We start from the raw sequence: 15,123 nt of genomic DNA, 5'->3' as shown, positions 1-15,123 counted from the left end.
GTTGCTCTCAGCCAACCATTGGACTGAGCACAAGGTCCCCAATGGAAGAGCTAGAGAAAGGACCTAAGGAGCTGAAGGAGCTTGCAGCCCCATAGAAGAAAAAACAATATGAACCAACCTGTATCCCTAGAGCTCCCAGGGACTAAACTACCAACCAAAGAGTACACATAGAGGGACTCATGGCTACAGCTGCATATGTTGCAGAGAATGGCCTTGTTGGACATCAGTGGGAGCAGAGGCCCTTAGTCCTGAGAAAGCTTGATGCCCCAGTGTAGGGGAATGCCAGGACATGGAAGCAGGAGTGGATGAGTTGGTGAGCAGGGGCAGGGGGCATAAAATAGGGGTTTTTTGGAGGGGAAACCAAGAAAGGGGATAACATTTGAAATGTAAATGAAATATCTAATTAAAAAACAAAAGAGGAGACTCTCCATACCCTCTGCTAGGACTCTGACAAATGGCTAGGATTAAAATTATAATCAACACTTGGAGTAGCTTTCAGGCATCCTTGCTTTGTAATTCTTTGAAATTATGTCATTTCTTCATTCTCACTCCTTCCTTCCTCTAAACTGACCCATACCCTCTGACTCCCCTGCTCTCTTTCAGATTCATGGCCTCCTTTTAAGCCTTGTAATTTTAAAGCTTATGACCTCCCAAACCTGGATTTGGAGCTTAACTGTTCCTTTTTTGAATGCTTATATATATTTTTGATACTTTCTAATTGTGACGTCTTGAATACAAATCATCCTATAAGCTCATATATTTGAATACTTGGAAGGTTTAGGTGTAGTCTTGTCAAAGAAAAGATTTTACTAAGGGTGAGCTTTGAGACTTTTAAAATCCATTCTAGGCCCAGTCTCTCCTTTCCTTTCTTTCCCAGAATGCAGCTCTGAGCTACTGCTCAAGCACCATGAGTATTGCCACTCTCCTATCATGCTTCCTGCCATGATGATAATGAAATAAGTATAAGCAAGACCCCAGTTAAATGTTATGTTTTTTTTAAAAAGAGTTGTCTTGGCCATGATGTCTCTTCACAGCAATAGAACAATAACTAAAGCATCTATTATACTATCTATACTCTTACAACCATTACACTTTCATCAATTATATATTGCTGGTTTTCTTTATTCTTTTAAGAGTTTAACAATATTATGTGTGTGTGTGTGTGTGTGTGTGTATATAAATAAAATTTATTATGCTCCTGAATATACCTGTATTATTAATTTCTGTTTTATTTCTGATAGATAGGTTATTCTAGTTTTTTACTGCTGCAAAGGAATCATGTAGGAAAACACACACATTTATGGATCTTCATGACTATATATGTAAGAATCTTACTGAGACATTTGTGTTTGTGGTAGCTGAACTATTGAGTCAAAGGGTATAAAATGCTTCAAATTAATTGCATATTGCAAGGTTTTAAAAAGTTATTGTGAGGCTTTTCCCATTCATACTAAACTTTAGAGGATTAGAACTTGAGAAATTTAAGAGATTTGAAAAGTCAGTTACTTTGTGAATTTTAAAATTGTTACCCTCATGGTTATTAGGCAATTGGCATTTTATAAATTTTGCCCAAGAAGTATTAAGTTGAATCTATCTCTCTATTTTGCACATTGACAGCTTCTTGTTGGATTTGTGCATTGTTACAGTCACAAAATGTGTAATTTGTTTATTTATAGGAAATATTTTACATTATGGAAGTTCATTTGGTATCTATGCCATTTATGCTACAATTAATATTTAAATTCCACTTTTAGTTAAAATGGGGCATTCTACTTTATCTCTGTATTTATATGTTGTACAAGTATCTAAAAATTTGTATTATATTTAATTTTCACTTTCCTTCATAATTTATACCTTTTATGTCTTGTTTAAGGGTACCATTCACCAAGACCACACCAAAGTGTGGATGCTATAGTCCTATGCAGAAGGGGAAAGAAAATAGTCTCAGAAAGTAGAGGGAGAGAAGGACCTGAGAGGGAGAGAGGAGGGGAAGAGAAAAATGGGGCTCTGGTTCAGATAAGGAATGAGATGGGGGAGAAGTGCAGAGGGTCAGGAATTTGAAAGGAGTTCTGTAGCAGTAGGGAATGGGAAATGAAAATAGCCACTAGAATATCCCAGATGGTTCCCAGGACCCAACAGGTAGGACATTAGCTGAAATGTCCGAGAAAGAGGAGATAGAACTTGTACAGACCATATCCAGTGGATAGGCACGGTCCCCAGTTGAGGAATAGGGCTACTCACCCACTTCAGAAATATTTACCCAGAATTGTTTCTGTCAAAAAGGAAATGCAGGGACAAAGAGTGGAGCAGAGATTGGAAGAAATACCATCCAGAGACTGCCCCACCCAGGAATCCATCCCACATGTAGACACCAAACCCAGACACTATTGTGATGTCAAGAACTGCTTGCTGACAGGAGTCTGGTATAGCTATACTTTAAGAGGCTCTGCCTGTTGGCTCTGTGGAGGCTCAATGACTGAGCATAGTGGAATGCTAGGGCGCTGAGACGGAGCGGGTAGGTGGATAGAGGAGCACCCTCATAGAGGCAGTGGGGAGGAAGGGGATAGAAGATTTCTGGAGGAGAAATGGGGAAGGAGGATAACATTTGAAATGTAAATAAATAAATAATCAATTGAAAAATACTTTAAAAAAGAAAAAAGTACTCTTTTCACTTCAAAGTTTCATACACATGTCTTCATGTAATTGTTCTAGTGTTTAGTTAGAACTGTACTTTCCAATTTACAGGCATTAATTTATGTGAGTTTATTTTCTGTAGAACAGTACTCTAATTTTATGTTTACTGTGTGACTAATCAAGTGCTTTAGCACCACTTTCTAAAAGATAATGCCATTTCTGTCAACTATCATGTCCCCGTGTCATCTTTTAGCTTTCTAGTCTGTCCCACGGGCTTCTCTTTCTGTCTTTAGACAGAAAGAGTTTCAAAGCAGTAGAACAACCGTGATAAAGTGTACTTTATTTAAGTCAGATTATTTTTTTTTATTGGTGTATGGAAATATCAACGGATTTTATTTGAACAAGAAAATGTTTATTTTACATCATGGCTTCAATGTTTTCCGGTCATATTCCTCTGGCTACAGAACAGTGGTTAGTAGCCACATTGAGTTTCTCACCTCATGGTAGCTTGGAAGCAAAGAGAAACAAGGGAACTTAGTGTAAGATGCAGTCACAGTCCTTCAGGGCATGCATCTCCCTTGCCCTGGTTTACCTGCTTTTCCCCACCTCCTGAAATGTCAACACAGCTCCTTCAACTGGAAACTAAGCCCAAGGCAATGAGCTTATAAAGAACACTTAACCAGAACAGGTTTAGTTTAGATTTTGGGGGGTTTTGTTGTTTTTTAAAATTTTGTCCTTGATGCCTGTCACAACATTTTCAACCTTCAATTTATTTTTAGAATTAAACTTCTTCTACACATCACATTTGATTGCTACCATATTGAACTAATAAATCATTTGGGAATAAATTGATGTATGACATTTAATCTTCTCATCTATTAATACAACCAGTCTCTCAATTTACTCATGTTTTCATTAACATCTTTCAGTAATGGTTTATAATCTTCTCTATAAGTTCTTTCACACTTTAATTAAAATGTCATAGACCTAACAGGTAATAAGCAATGTCTTTATCATTAGATTTTTCTGATTGTTCTTAAGAATGAAGACATGCTGACAGTTAATAATTTTTTTCATATATTTCAATTTACTTAAACCTTTTATTGATATAATATTTTTGTAGTAGTTTGGTCGGTCCACATAAACATAGGTACTTCTGTTTTTTCTATTCTGTTTCTATTTCATTTCTATTTCTTTGCTTGTTTAATTGCTTTGGAATTTTGGTAACATGTTAAATATCAGCAGTCCACAACATCAGTCTTGTATTCTAGATGATCATTTTAATGACCTAAGTCAAACCTGTAGGTGTGATGGTTACTCTTGATTGGGAGCAATGCTCATAAAGACATATTTTTTAAAAACACGACCTTCTATATTCAGGATCATTTTGAGTAAATATGCATTAAAATCATTTCCTTCTGTGAATAACATTTTTGGAAAAACAAATTTAAGTGAATTGCCTAAAGTCTTATGACTGATAAAAAAGGGATTCCATTTTATCCCAATAGACTTATCTGTTATCTACTGAATAGTGTTACCTTAGGGTATTATTTGAAAGTTATAAGTCTCTTCTTCCTATAGTCTACTAAAGGCTTCCACATATACTAAATGAAAGGAATCTTAAGAGGCAAAATGCTGTCCATTTTATTCACACCCCTATGTTTATTCCCTAGAGTAGTCATACACAAGGGAACTATGAAATGATTTCTTTGTCACTTGATCAATTTTGAGCATTGCAAAAAAATTTTTCTTTAGTTGTTTGTTTGTTTGCTTTCATGTATGATAATTAGGAAAACATTATAGTAACATTCTTGGGATGTAAGCAACCTTAGAAACGTGTTGCTCCTCTCTGTTGTTCAGGGGAATTTAGTATATATACATATATTTGCATATATAGTGAACAGCTTATGCATACACACACACATACATACACACATACATACACACATAAAAGGTGAACAGCTTAGGCATACATCTGGAAAGAAGGAAAAGAGGAAGGATGGGAAAGATGAGAGAACTAAATAAGGAAGAGGTGTCATTACTTTATACCTATATCTAGGTTCTACTGTGGGTTCTAATTTAGGGAACATTGCCCAAAAGCTGTGGGATGAAAGATAGAGGAATAATATGTCATGGAAATGTTCAGGGCAATTGTGCTAATTGACTGTAGCATATTTACTCTGAAAACTTAGCATCTCTTCCTCACCGTCCTCTTAAAGATTCTTATGAAACCATTTTCCATATAGCCTTGCAATTCTACAGGAGATGAAGGCTATATGCCTTATCTTAGCTAAATTCAAATTCATGCTTACTTCTAAGTGTACATTCTATAAAGGGTAAATTAAAAAATAAGAGAAGATGCTTAGAAAAAAGATTTATCACCTAATATATTTTACTTAGATTATAGAAGGAAAAACTCATTTCTTTGACATGCTTATCACAATAAAGCAAACATACTATAGTATTCCTAAATATAATTCTTAAGTGTTTTGGTTCATAATTTGCATCAGGTATTTCCTGTTTTTCCAGATGTAAATGCTATGGCACATATAGTAGTAAACAAGGGCAGTATTATTTTTAAAACTGTTCACCACTTTTTTTGAAATGCATAAAAAGCATTTGATTAAAGATTTCATTCACATTGAACCTAGCAATAAAAAAATAGCAAAAGCAATAAAGTAAATATGTCAATATGCTTCCTGAGAAAAGCCAACGTATTTGCATTATAGATTGAATGCCTTGTTATTCAAAGTAAAACATTTCGACAAGGTTATGTGTACTTTGTAGAAAAAGAATGTTAGAGAAAGTAACACAAAATAGATTAATATTTTGAAATATTAATTCAAGCCTTCCCTTTCTCCATGAACTAACTTAAACTTGAGAGAAATGTTAGGTTACTGTTCCTTTTAAGATTGCATTGTGTTTTTCTGCCTTATTCACAGTGAATAGGCAGAATGAGAAAATTACTCTTACAAATAAGAAAATTAACCTCTGCATACATGAAGGTCCAATTTTACTGAACTTGTTCAGAAATCACCCTACTGGATCTTTTCTAAAACCAGTATTTTTAGAATACTGTATACTAAATTTACCTACTTGTTCCAGTACGTCTCTCAGTGACAGTTTTCAAAACTTTCTGGATATACGATTATCCTTTAATAATACTAGTGTCCCTTGTAAAAATAGGGTTTTGTTCGTATTCATGCATACATTCACACACACACACACACACACACACACACACATGCATGCATGCACATGCACACACAGAGACACACTGTATCATTTTATATTATTTATCATACTTAGCATAATAAAATTTTATGTAACTGTTATTTTGTACTTTTCAGAGATGAATAATAGAAATATCATAATGATCAGTACAGACATAAGTATTTTAATACTAAGTACATACTGTACCATGGCACCTAAAGTGAACCATGCTCAAAAGGTAGACACTTAGGACCTGGGAAGTGTAACATACTGGAACGGTGTCTGGCCATACTTTGTTTTATTTGTGTAGAAAGTTTAGCTTACTATACTTTTTAAAATTGTATTGTTGTTGTTTGTTTTTTTGTTTGTTTGTTTGTTTGTTTTGCCAACAGAAAGTTCAGTATGTAGAAAATTGAACTATTGCTTTTAATGAAATTGCTGATAAGTTGACTTCACAGATGTTGGACCCATGGACCCAGCATACCTTGTTTTGTGAGGCTATTCCAGTGTGAACCCTGAAGCTGATACATGAGAAGGAACTTGTGTGAATGTGTGGATGTGTGTACATGTGTTTGTTCCTGGACATAGAAAGAGATAAAGTCACTGAACTTGAATCAGATTTAAACGTATGCAAACTGCATGTTGTAGCACATGACTTTCTTTTCACACAAACAGCTCTGTGTTCTCTTTAAACAGAGTTGCCATAGCTGCTGTTCTTCAGAGGATGAGCATCCTATAAAATAATCACAGAAAAGAAATGTATCTCAAAGTAATTAATATACTGACACTATTTTACAGCAAAACTCCGGGAGTCCTGCTTTGATCCAGGCAATATAATGAATGGTACCAGACTTGGAATGGATTATAAATTGGGGTCAACAGTCACCTATTACTGTGATGCTGGCTATGTTCTCCAAGGTTATTCAACACTCACTTGTATCATGGGAGATGATGGAAGACCTGGATGGAATAGAGTCCTACCAAGTTGTCATGGTAAGAAATACAACTTTTGATACTTTTATTGTTACATAAACTCTTATTTTTTTTAAAAAAAGTCATTCATCTAAAATGCAACTACCAGGGTGTTATAGGCCATAAAAAGAGTGTATGAAGTGTTGAAAAAGAATTTCATAACAAAATTCTTTAGAGGAGTGCACATATTTTTATCTGTCTCTATGGAAGTATAGTTGTGTAGCAAGGGAGTTGTCTCAAAGCATAGGTATTTCAAAATGTTTTGCTTTTTTTGCACCATCTGGATTATGTGATAATTTCACACAATTAGATGAATTCATTAACATGCTATTGATGTAAAAATTTATTTCAAACAAGGAACAGAACAATATGTACTTCTCTAAATAAGGAGTTGTCTAAAAAATAATAATACAGTGTTTTAAAACTATAACATACATACAGCTCTGTATAAAAAAGACTTTCAGTAACAAGCAAAGAATTCACTGTAGAAGACTAATACAGAGATGTAAGTCAGTTGAATGACCTTAATGCATTGTGCCAAGGTGCACACAGGCTTTTACAATATGATGTCACCTGGAAAAGGATTTCCAAGTATGAGTAACACCAGTGAGTCATAAAATCAACCCATTTAGTCATAACCATGAATTTTATAATAGATATAGAATTGAATCAAATATAATTGATTCAATATAATTGATATAAGAGAAAAATATTCAAGCTAACGAAACAAAGCAAAAGAACATTTGTTTGGGGAACTTTTAGATGTATGTACAGATATAAAAATACAATAGATATATTTATGCTCGTGTGCATAAATGGATGTATGTATAGCCATGAATCTATTTGGTTGTGTGTGCATTGGGCCATTCTGTAAAAGTAAATATATTATCTTAGATTTTAGATTAAGAAAGAAAATAGGAAAAGAAAAAAGTCCTAATATGATGATGAAATGAGTGTATTGTTAATGTCTAGCATACATCTAATTGTTCTTGCATAATATATTCATTTGACATAATTATTTATGCATGATTATGGATTTATCCAAGATATTTGATCTCTTTAAGTTTATTTTTTCTTACTGTTTAAATTAGGATATTTCATACTTAGCTTCAAACTTGTCTGTGCAAGAAAGAATGAACCAAATTCTACTACCAGGTTGCAATCTCAAAATTTAGGAGACTGAGATATGTCAGTTCTCAGTGAATCTGGGATAAATAGCAAAATTCGGACTTATAAACAATTAACTAAATAAAAACATCTAGTGAGATAGCTCAGTCATAGTTTGAACATCAGTGTTACATTGGTAAGTGAATTCCTGTGAAACAAAGTGATTTAGAAATACCCATTCTGGTGGTTTAAATATGCTTGCCTAGGGAGTGGCACTCTTCAGAGGTATGACCTTGCTGGAGGAAGTATATCAATGTAGGGTAGGCTTGGAGACTCTCCCCCAGCCTCCTTTGGGAAAAGATTTAAACTCTCATTCTCCCCAGCACCAGGCCTACCTGGACATTGCCATGCTTCCTGCCTTGATGATAATGGAATGAACCTCAGAACCTGTGGTCATTTATAAAATTTCTTAGTCATGGTGCCTCTTCATAGCAATGGAAATCCTAAGACAGAAGGTTGTACCAGGAACAGGGGCATTCCTCTGATAGGCCCAGCCATGTTTTTGTTTGGAGGAATGTGGATATTGGGATTTGGATTTGGAAAGCCAGGGATTGCTTTAAGTGGGACTTAATGGACCATCCTATAGGAATATGGAAGTATCAGTGATGAGTGTGATTAGAACTCTGAAGATCATTCTTCTGAGGTTTTGGTGAAGAATGTGGCTTTTTGCCCTCATCTACAGATCTTGCCTGACGCTGAGATAAAGAGATTTTTGAGTCATGGCATTGACAAAAGAAGTGTCAAATCAATCAAGTTTATATTTTATCATGATGGTTCATTCTTCAAGGAAGATTCTAATCAAGAGTTGCAGCTTAAAAAAATACAAAATATATGGTTCAAAGATTTAAGGGCACAGGGCCCCCAATGGAGGAGCTAGAGAAAGTACCCAAGGAGCTAAAGGGGTCTGCAACCCTATAGGTGGAACAACAATATGAACAAACCATTACCCCCGGAGCTCGTGTCTCTAGCTGCATATGTATCAGAAGATGGCCTAGCTGGCCATCATTGAGAAGAGAGGCCCATTGGTCTTGCAAACTTTATGTGCCTCAGTATGGTGGAATGCCAGGGCCAAGAAGTGGGAGTGGGTGGGTGGGGGAGTCGGGGGGAGGGTCTGGGGGACTTTTGGAATCGCATTTGAAATGTATATGAAGAAAATACCTAATTAAAAAATAAATTAAAAAAAAAAAGAATTAAAGGGGAACCAGAAAATGAAGTAGAGGTGAATCCTGTGTTCAAGGAGATAAACAGATTAAGTGACTGGTGATCTAATTTTGGCAAGGACCAACCCAGCTAAGCTTATTGTTTATGTTTGATGTTGAACAAAAAATAGTTTGAACTTTTAATCAGGAATGAATTATAATCTAGAAATGGGGGACATACTTTTAATCCAGATTTTGAATCTGGAAGACTTAGGCTTTTGAGTCAGATCTTGAGGTATAGTGGTCATGAAAAGCTTAGGCCCTGTATATGCCTTTAATCACAGGAAGCTGGTGATAATGAACAAGGGGGTCATGTTCCAACTCCAGCAAGCAGCAGAACTAGATAGCTTTAGCCACGTGGCTCTGGCTTTAGAAGCAAGAATAGAAGGGACTACTGGAAATATTGATGCTGGTTAGGTGGAGCTAAGAAATTATCTGTGATTAAGAAGAGACCAGCGTCACTGAGGTGAAATATTCTGGGAAGAGTTTTCTGAGAGCACAAAGAAGCTGTGTTCCAGAGATAGCCAAGGTTGTACCTAGTGCTACAGCTGTACTTGGGAATGTCTTAGAGTCACACAGATGGTACTGGTTTTGAAGGGATGAAGGGGTCATGAAGAACAGCTGAGGCTTGATAGCATGAGAGCCCATGGAAGGTCCTTGGTGAAGATGGAGTCTTATTTGCAGTTCACAGCCCAGTACTGAAAGGGTCATACAAATAAGTGTGCCTATAAGAGGCTATTGGTGAAGCCTAGTTGCAACAAAGGATCCTATTGTATTGGAGATGTCAGTGCCATGGGATGACCACCAAGAACAACTACAGGGGGGTGGAGTCAACCTTGAGTGCTAAAGGGCAGAGCTGGAGAAGTGACCTAAGCCCTTTTGAAGGAGTCCAGAAGATCATGTGAACAAGAAGCTGTGGAAAAGAAGTTGCCATGGAGACACAAAGATTTTTAGAGATGCCAGAACTGTGGCATATCTTCCAAGGGAAGCTGCTAACAGAATAGTGGAACTAGCCCAAATGAAAGAAGTGTGCTGCAGTCATCAAAGCAGAAAGTAGTTCAATATCTGAAAAGAGCTTTGACATCAGACTTGGAGATGGTGACTATGGACTTTGCCTACCTGGCTTTTGGTTTTGCTTTGGTCCACTATTCCTCACTATGACATTTTGGAATGGTAATGTATAGCTTGTTATGTTGGAGGTATGTGATCTGCATTTTGATTTTGATTTTATAGGGAATTATAGTTAAGTGATGGGATGAACATCATAAGAAACCTTGAACGTTGGACTTTTAACATTGTTGAGACTCTTAAAGACTATGGGGAGTTTTGAACTTGGATTAAATGTTTTAGCATATACTGTGTTTAGGTATAGCTCACATAGATTTACTTATTTTAGTAAGCTTATAGGAGCAAAGGAATGGAATATGATGTTTGGAATATTATTGGCCCAGAGAGTGGTACTATTAGGAGATGTGGCCTTGTTGGAGTGGGTATGGCCTTGTTGGAGGAAGTATTTCACTGTGGGGATGAACTTTGAGACCCTACTCCTAGCCACCTGAAGTCTGCTCTTGGCTTCCTTTGAATGAAGATGTAGAACTCTCACTTCTACCAGCACCATGCCTGCATGGACACTGCCATGCTTCCTGCCTTGATGATAATGGACTAATAAGAACCTATAAGCTAGAACCTATAAGCCAGCCTCAGTTAAATGTTGGCCCTTATAAGAGTTCTCAAATCTGGTCTCCCAGGAATGCTGACACATAGGCTTACAAGAGGGGCAAGCCACAGTTAGAGACAGCAAGACCAGCTAACACCACAGATGACCAGATGTTGAGAGGCAAGGGCAAGAGCATAAGCAACAGAAACCATGGCTACTTGGCATCATCAGTGTGTGTGTGTCCAGAGGTCAAAGTGTTGTATACCCCTCCTCATCTTCTAGTTGTGCACTCTACTTGGTCTCTCTTTCACTGTGTTCTCTGAGGCTTCAAAACAGTGCATGATTCAGATTTCCACCAATAACTGAGCTATAGCAGTCACTAATTCTTGCATCTTGAGCAGCTATGAGTCTGTATTAACCCTCTGCAATATAAAGCTTCTCTGAAGAAAGTTGAGCACAGCACAAATCTATGATTATAAACATAAATACTTGAGCAAAAATTGGCATGCATCTGCTCCTGATATACACTTTTTTTATGACTTCCAACACTAGGTCTAATAATGACTGTAGTTTGCAGTATTAAGGATCACAAACAATATATTGAGATATGTGCCACTATTATTATAAGAATAATGATGTCTAATTTCTGCGGATGATAAAGCAAGTTACAGTAGCTAATATTACTGTGATTTGATTTCTATATTAATAAGTTGAAAAATGCTAAATCTCAGATAGAAAATAACTTGAGTAGGATATAAACAACATGTAAACTCCATTTTTCCTATTGAATTCATGAAACAAAGAAAAGATAGGTTGTATCATATGTACTTGTGTGTGGTAGCCACATTTTCCCCATGTGCCTTCTAATATTGCTTCTTGTACCTTCACTGGACTTCTAAAGGAGTGTAACACAGAAGATAACCTCATCCACATGACCCTCAACAACCAGCCAGATATCAATACATTGAAAGGAAATTGAGTTGAAACGATCCCATTTTCCTTGGGGAAGCATTAGTGTAGTTTTGTAGTTTTTGCTGTAGAAGGTACCACAAAGACCTCTCTCTCTCTCTCTCTCTCTCTCTCTCTCTCTCTCTCTCTCCAGGAAGATGTAAAGCAGTTAAGGAAGTTCTCTGCTGCATTCTTGTCTATGACTTGTTACTTCTTGGAATTGTTGAGGTCTAATGGTTCTTTTTAAAGGCCTAGGAAAACTCATTACATCTTCCAGAAATTTGCATAAGGAAAGGAGGCAGTTCCTCATTCTTTAGACCTGTGTTTGGGTGTGATTGAACATACGGTTCCTTTTGCCATTTCAGTTCATAGTTCTCTCTCTTCCAAGCATGGTTGGTAAAAAGTGAAGCTCAAGTTTATGACTAAATATTTTATTTTTATTTCCAAAAGAATGAAGTTTGAATGAAGTATTATTAAACCCTATGTTATCATAAGAGGCTTGATAATTTTAAATCCCATGTATTTATTCAATGGGAAAATATTAAGAATGTATATTCATCTGCTTTCTTTCTAAAAATAATTACTTATTTATTTTATTTATATGAGTACACTGTATCTGTCTTCAGACACACCAGAAGAGGTCATCGGATCCCATTACAGATGGTTGTGAGCCACCATGTGGTTTCTGGAAATTGAACTCTGGAAGGACAGTCAGTGATCTTATTCACTAACCCATCCCTCCAGCCCTTATTTGCTTTCTTAACATAACATTTTTAGCAAAAGTACACTGTGTATCAAAGCACCATACGTAGTTCTAAAAGTACAGATAATATTAAAAGCACAGAAACATTAACTTAATACCTCCAACAATCTAAAAATAGACATAGATATTAATAGGCCATATAAACAATGACATATATGATTATGGATGACAATCTTTCTCCTAAAATTATGCAATGGAGTGCTGCACAACAATAGGGGCTTTATATACCATTTAATTTAAGACATATACTTTCAAAGACAGCAACACTGACTTGAAGCTTTAGTACAAAATATTACATAGAAGTTTTCTCTATAAAATCATTTTATAGTAACATATTTATGTTTTAAGTAATTTTAAAAGTAACATATTAGCATCACTTAAATTGTTCAAAAAATCCAATTCCAACCAAACTGCATGCAGGATTTTGCTTCACAAAGTATAAATAATTCACTAGCAATCATTTTAAGAGGTTGTCATTGTCATGTATGCTTTATCATAGAATCACAGGTTTGTGACTGTCACAGAGGTGTGATTGCAGGAAATGGAAGGTGGCTACTTTTTCGTGCTGAAATTTTTATAGCAAGAGGAGGATGTCTAGGAACTAGATAGTCACGTTAGTTACCCAACTTGTCCACAAGATACAGTTCATTCAACTTCGCACTTTAAACAGACGACTCTATAGCATGTGTATATATCTCAGTGTCTAAAATGAAGAGTCAAACACAATGATATTCCATTCACACATTAACCATCTGCATCCCCACGACTGCTACTAAATGTCTATGTCAAGAGCACAAATCTATCCAAGGATGCCCACTAACTCCTAGCATTTGCGATTGAATGACACTTTCTCCAGAAGTATACACTGATGGAAGCCATAGCTCACAGAGTCATTTTGGGTTGACCTTCCTGGTCAACAATATCAAATGAGTGAGCCCAAACAATTCAAGAGGTGACAGAGGTAGAACTTACAACCTACTGAGTTTACATATTGAGTAATTAAAGTACCTTACATGGCTAGTAATTACCATGTTGTAAAGAAAACTTTTACTATTGCATATGACATGAAGGACCAGAGTGGTGGCTCAGTAGTAGAGCTATCCTACTGATTTTTTCTTTCTTTTTTTTTTTTTTGCATACAACCTATGCTTGATTTCTGGAACACACAACTGCTCAGAACTTTTTATAACTTCAGCTCCAGGGAATCACTGTCTTCAGGACTCTGCAGGCACCTGCATTTACCCAAGCATCTCCCATCACCCCAACACATATAATCATAATCAAAAGTAAAATAAATATTTGAAAATAGCTTCAAAATAATATGAACTTATAAAACCAAATTATTACAGAGGATGATGTTAGTTTCTGTTCTAATGTAAACAAAGACAGCAAAGGAAATCTCATAGCAATATTATTTACTGGTTTATTAATAAATAGATAAATATATACCAAAAGATAGCAGCCAATAAATGTTAAATGAAATGCAATATAAATATGATTATCATTTAAAGTAATGTTTATCACCATCATAAATTTAAAGGGAAAAAAAATCACCATTGGAGGCTTTTTCCCTGAGGCAAGTAAGCAAAATGAAATACCTACGTGTGTGAAGGAGACAGGAACAGAGCCGTGAAAGGGGCAGCTGGACACACAGATTTTTCCACACAGATCAAAGTTCTGAACAAACATGAGAAAGAGAAGCACCAACTTTAATTTTAAGGTCAATACTGGAAATGATAGCTGTCTGTGTTAAAATTCACAGCCGAGAGTTTAAGGATCTGGAAAGGTTTTCTGTTTTAAAACAATGCACCATGGGGCTCTTTCAAATGTGTTCCAGAAGAGAATTTATGCATTGTGACATTCAATCAGGCTATATCAGGGCATAAGTAATTTATGAGAAGTGGACCAGCAGTTTTGTAAGGTACAGCAGTTCTTTCAAACTGAAGGACCACAGGTCACAGCTAGTAAATTATTGATTTAATATAGTGCATTGCTCTTCTGTGACCTGTAAGAAGACATTCCTTTTCAAACTACCTAACTTGGTTTCTGAGAATAATTTATATATCATAATTTTCATTATACAGTGTATTTGATAATAAATTATACATTACAAAAGTAAACAGACAGAAATTTCAAGTAGCTTGAGGCTATGTTGCATGTCTTATGAAGCCTCTAATATACCTGAATACTCCATGTTACTGGTTTGCTATTCTATTCCACTTTCTGGCAAAGGGACACTTGTTCTTCTTCTATGTCACATACTCATGTCTTGGCTCAAACCATAAGTAGAAAGCTTACTTTATGACAAAAAAAATCTACAGATGTATTCTAGTCTTCTTTGTCAGCTTTAGCATTGCATATATGACAAAACTATTATATCAGTACATGGCAGTTTGATCTAAAGTGCATTTTATTTAATGTAGTTGTAGTTGTTTTCTAATGTTGTGGTTTGTGTGTATGTATACATCTGCTTTGTGTGTGTGTATGTGTGTGTGGGTGTAGGACTTGTGTTTGTAAAGGAGGGAGGGAGAGAGAGAGAGAGAGAGAGAGAGAGAGAGAGAGAGAGAGAG

The 15,123-nt window shown here is 35.9% G+C and overlaps 1 protein-coding gene across 6 annotated transcripts in view; it reads left to right on the top strand.

Moving 5' to 3' along the window:
- Csmd3 (CUB and Sushi multiple domains 3) overlaps positions 1-15,123 on the top strand; it is a 1,196,994-nt gene that overhangs the window by 922,547 nt on the left and 259,324 nt on the right. For all 6 annotated transcript variants that reach the window (XM_029469822.1, XM_021183659.2, XM_029469819.1 and 3 more), the window contains one exon: positions 6,646-6,840. In XM_029469822.1, coding sequence (XP_029325682.1) covers positions 6,646-6,840 — 195 coding nt within the window. The remainder of the gene's footprint in view (positions 1-6,645; positions 6,841-15,123) is intronic.

This window comes from Mus caroli, chromosome 15 (assembly GCF_900094665.2).
Source record: "Mus caroli chromosome 15, CAROLI_EIJ_v1.1, whole genome shotgun sequence".
Lineage (NCBI taxonomy): Eukaryota > Metazoa > Chordata > Mammalia > Rodentia > Muridae > Mus > Mus caroli.
The sequence above is the reverse complement of the archived record's forward strand: the minus strand, read 5'-3'. Positions and strand labels throughout refer to the sequence as shown.